This window comes from Nanorana parkeri, unplaced genomic scaffold (assembly GCF_000935625.1).
Source record: "Nanorana parkeri isolate BGI_ZX_2015 unplaced genomic scaffold, ASM93562v1 scaffold2280, whole genome shotgun sequence".
In the NCBI taxonomy this organism is placed as follows: domain Eukaryota; kingdom Metazoa; phylum Chordata; class Amphibia; order Anura; family Dicroglossidae; genus Nanorana; species Nanorana parkeri.
The window spans coordinates 79,705-82,930 of NW_017308548.1; the positions used below are offsets into that span (position 1 = coordinate 79,705).

At 55.2% G+C, this 3,226-nt stretch overlaps 1 protein-coding gene across 1 annotated transcript in view; it reads left to right on the forward strand.

The window, feature by feature from the left end:
* The window catches only part of LOC108801288 (short transient receptor potential channel 2-like), a 65,525-nt gene that overhangs the window by 26,747 nt on the left and 35,552 nt on the right, over positions 1-3,226 (forward strand). The window contains exons 14-15 of the mRNA XM_018573222.1: positions 783-986; positions 3,007-3,167. Coding sequence (XP_018428724.1) covers positions 783-986; positions 3,007-3,167 — 365 coding nt within the window. The remainder of the gene's footprint in view (positions 1-782; positions 987-3,006; positions 3,168-3,226) is intronic.

Consider the following 3,226-nt stretch of genomic DNA (forward strand, 5'->3'; position numbering starts at 1 on the left):
GTGTATATAATAATCCGGCCACTCAGTGTATATAATAATCCGGCCACTCAGTGTATATAATAATCCTGTCACTCAGTGTATATAATAATCCGACCACTCGGTGTATATAATAATCCGGCCACTCGGTGTATATAATAATCTGGCCACTCAGTGTATATAATAATCTGGCCACTCAGTGTATATAATAATCTGGCCACTCAGTGTATATAATAATCTGGCCACTCAGTGTATATAATAATCTGGCCACTCAGTGTATATAATAATCTGGCCACTCAGTGTATATAATAATCTGGCCACTCAGTGTATATAATAATCTGGCCACTCAGTGTATATAATAATCTGGCCACTCGGTGTATATAATAATCCGGCCACTCAGTGTCTATACACCTAGTACTACACCCTCCAGGCTTGTGCAAGGAAGACATTCCAAAATTTAGATACTTGTTGATACATTTTAGTCAAATAATTCTATACAATTTGGAAGGGAATCAGGTGACAGACCACGCCTCCATCCAATCAGAGCTGAGGGGCAGGTCCTTTGTATGGACGCACAGTGTAGGGCATGTTGGGGCAAATATAACAAAAACATTCTGGACCCCTCTGCAGAACATTCCAAGTTCACCCCGATTTAACAACACAGTGCCTCCTCCGTCTGAAACTTGAGTTGTCAACCCTGCCCAGTTCTATTTATCGTTGTTGGACACTTTAATGAGAGATCTTCCACTGTCAGGGAAGGATAAGCCAATGTGAAGTCGTTGTCTCTAATTCTGTGATTCCCACAGCCGGAGTACCTGGCCCTGGAGGACCTGTGTCAGGAGTTTGCGGTGGAGCTGCTGGGCATGTGCCGCAACCAGAGCGAAGTCACGGCGGTGCTGAACGACTGCGAGGACGACAGCGATGAGGAGGAGTTGGACAATCAGGCCTTTGAGGAAGGGATCCCCAACCTAGCCAGGCTGCGGCTTGCCGTACACCACAAACAGAAAAGGGTAACGTTTCCCTTTCCCGCACATCACCGCGTTCCCATAGACGTAGATGACCGGAGCTGGAGACTGAGGTCATCTTAAAGGGGGAATCCGGGTGCGTTCAGAGCCTGGGGGGCCTAGTCAGCCTTTGGCTTCTTATGTCTTGGACACTCCAACAGTGAGATTACCCCGCCATAGTTCCTGTCTCTGTTCATGACCACCTGAAGACTTCTCCGACCTTTGTGTGCTCCAGTTCCTCCTGTTATAACTCAATATAGGGATGGTGGGAGCCCCTCATAATGGGCGGCACAGCGGGTGTACAGACCCGGGAACTCAGCACAGGGATGGTGGGAGCCCCTCATAATGGGCACAGCAGGTGTACAGACCCGGGAACTCAGCACAGGGATGGTGGGAGCTCCTCATAATGGGCACAGCAGGTGTACAGACCCGGGAACTCAGCACAGGGATGGTGGGAGCCCCTCATAATGGGCACAGCGGGTGTACAGACCCGGGAACTCAGCACAGGGATGGTGGGAGCCCCTCATAATGGGCACAGCGGGTGTACAGACCCGGGAACTCAGCACAGGGATGGTGGGAGCCCCTCATAATGGGCACAGCGGGTGTACAGACCCGGGAACTCAGCACAGGGATGGTGGGGGCCCCTCATAATGGGCACAGCGGGTGTACAGACCCGGGAACTCAGCACAGGGATGGTGGGAGCCCCTCATAATGGGCACAGCGGGTGTACAGACCCGGGAACTCAGCACAGGGATGGTGGGAGCCCCTCATAATGGGCACAGCGGGTGTACAGACCCGGGAACTCAGCACAGGGATGGTGGGAGCCCCTCATAATGGGCACAGCGGGTGTACAGACCCGGGAACTCAGCACAGGGATGGTGGGAGCCCCTCATAATGGGCACAGCGGGTGTACAGACCCGGGAACTCAGCACAGGGATGGTGGGAGCCCCTCATAATGGGCACAGCGGGTGTACAGACCCGGGAACTCAGCACAGGGATGGTGGGAGCCCCTCATAATGGGCACAGCGGGTGTACAGACCCGGGAACTCAGCACAGGGATGGTGGGAGCCCCTCATAATGGGCACAGCGGGTGTACAGACCCGGGAACTCAGCACAGGGATGGTGGGAGCCCCTCATAATGGGCACAGCGGGTGTACAGACCCGGGAACTCAGCACAGGGATGGTGGGAGCCCCTCATAATGGGCACAGCGGGTGTACAGACCCGGGAACTCAGCACAGGGATGGTGGGAGCCCCTCATAATGGGCACAGCGGGTGTACAGACCCGGGAACTCAGCACAGGGATGGTGGGAGCCCCTCATAATGGGCACAGCGGGTGTACAGACCCGGGAACTCAGCACAGGGATGGTGGGAGCCCCTCATAATGGGCACAGCGGGTGTACAGACCCGGGAACTCAGCACAGGGATGGTGGGAGCCCCTCATAATGGGCACAGCGGGTGTACAGACCCGGGAACTCAGCACAGGGATGGTGGGAGCCCCTCATAATGGGCACAGCGGGTGTACAGACCCGGGAACTCAGCACAGGGATGGTGGGAGCCCCTCATAATGGGCACAGCGGGTGTACAGACCCGGGAACTCAGCACAGGGATGGTGGGAGCCCCTCATAATGGGCACAGCGGGTGTACAGACCCGGGAACTCAGCACAGGGGTGGTGGGAGCTCCTCATAATGGGCACAGCGGGTGCACAGACCCGGGAACTCAGCACAGGGATGGTGGGAGCCCCTCATAATGGGCACAGCGGGTGTACAGACCCGGGAACTCAGCACAGGGATGGTGGGAGCTCCTCATAATGTGCACAGCGGGGGTACAGACCCGGGAACTCAGCACAGGGATGGTGGGAGCCCCTCATAATGTGCACAGCGGGTGTTACCAATAGAGTTGCTGGAAGGTGACTGTGCCCCGGACTCATGGGTCGATTGATGGCTGACAACACTCAGTATTGGGATACGTACAGACTTGGTTGGTGAACTCCTCTGTGGTCTAATCTCATCTTCTTCTTCTTCCAGTTTGTGGCGCATCCCATCTGCCAGCAGGTCCTCTCCTCCATCTGGAGTGGGAAGCTGTCCGGGTGGAGGGGGAGTACTATGGTTTGGAAGCTCTTCATTGCTTGCACCATCTTCTTGTCCATGCCTCTCCTGTGCCTCATCTACTGGCTGGTTCCTAAATCCAAGGGATGCCGGAGCTGGGGGAGTCTGGGACATCTCAGTTTATAAAGGGGGGGGGGGG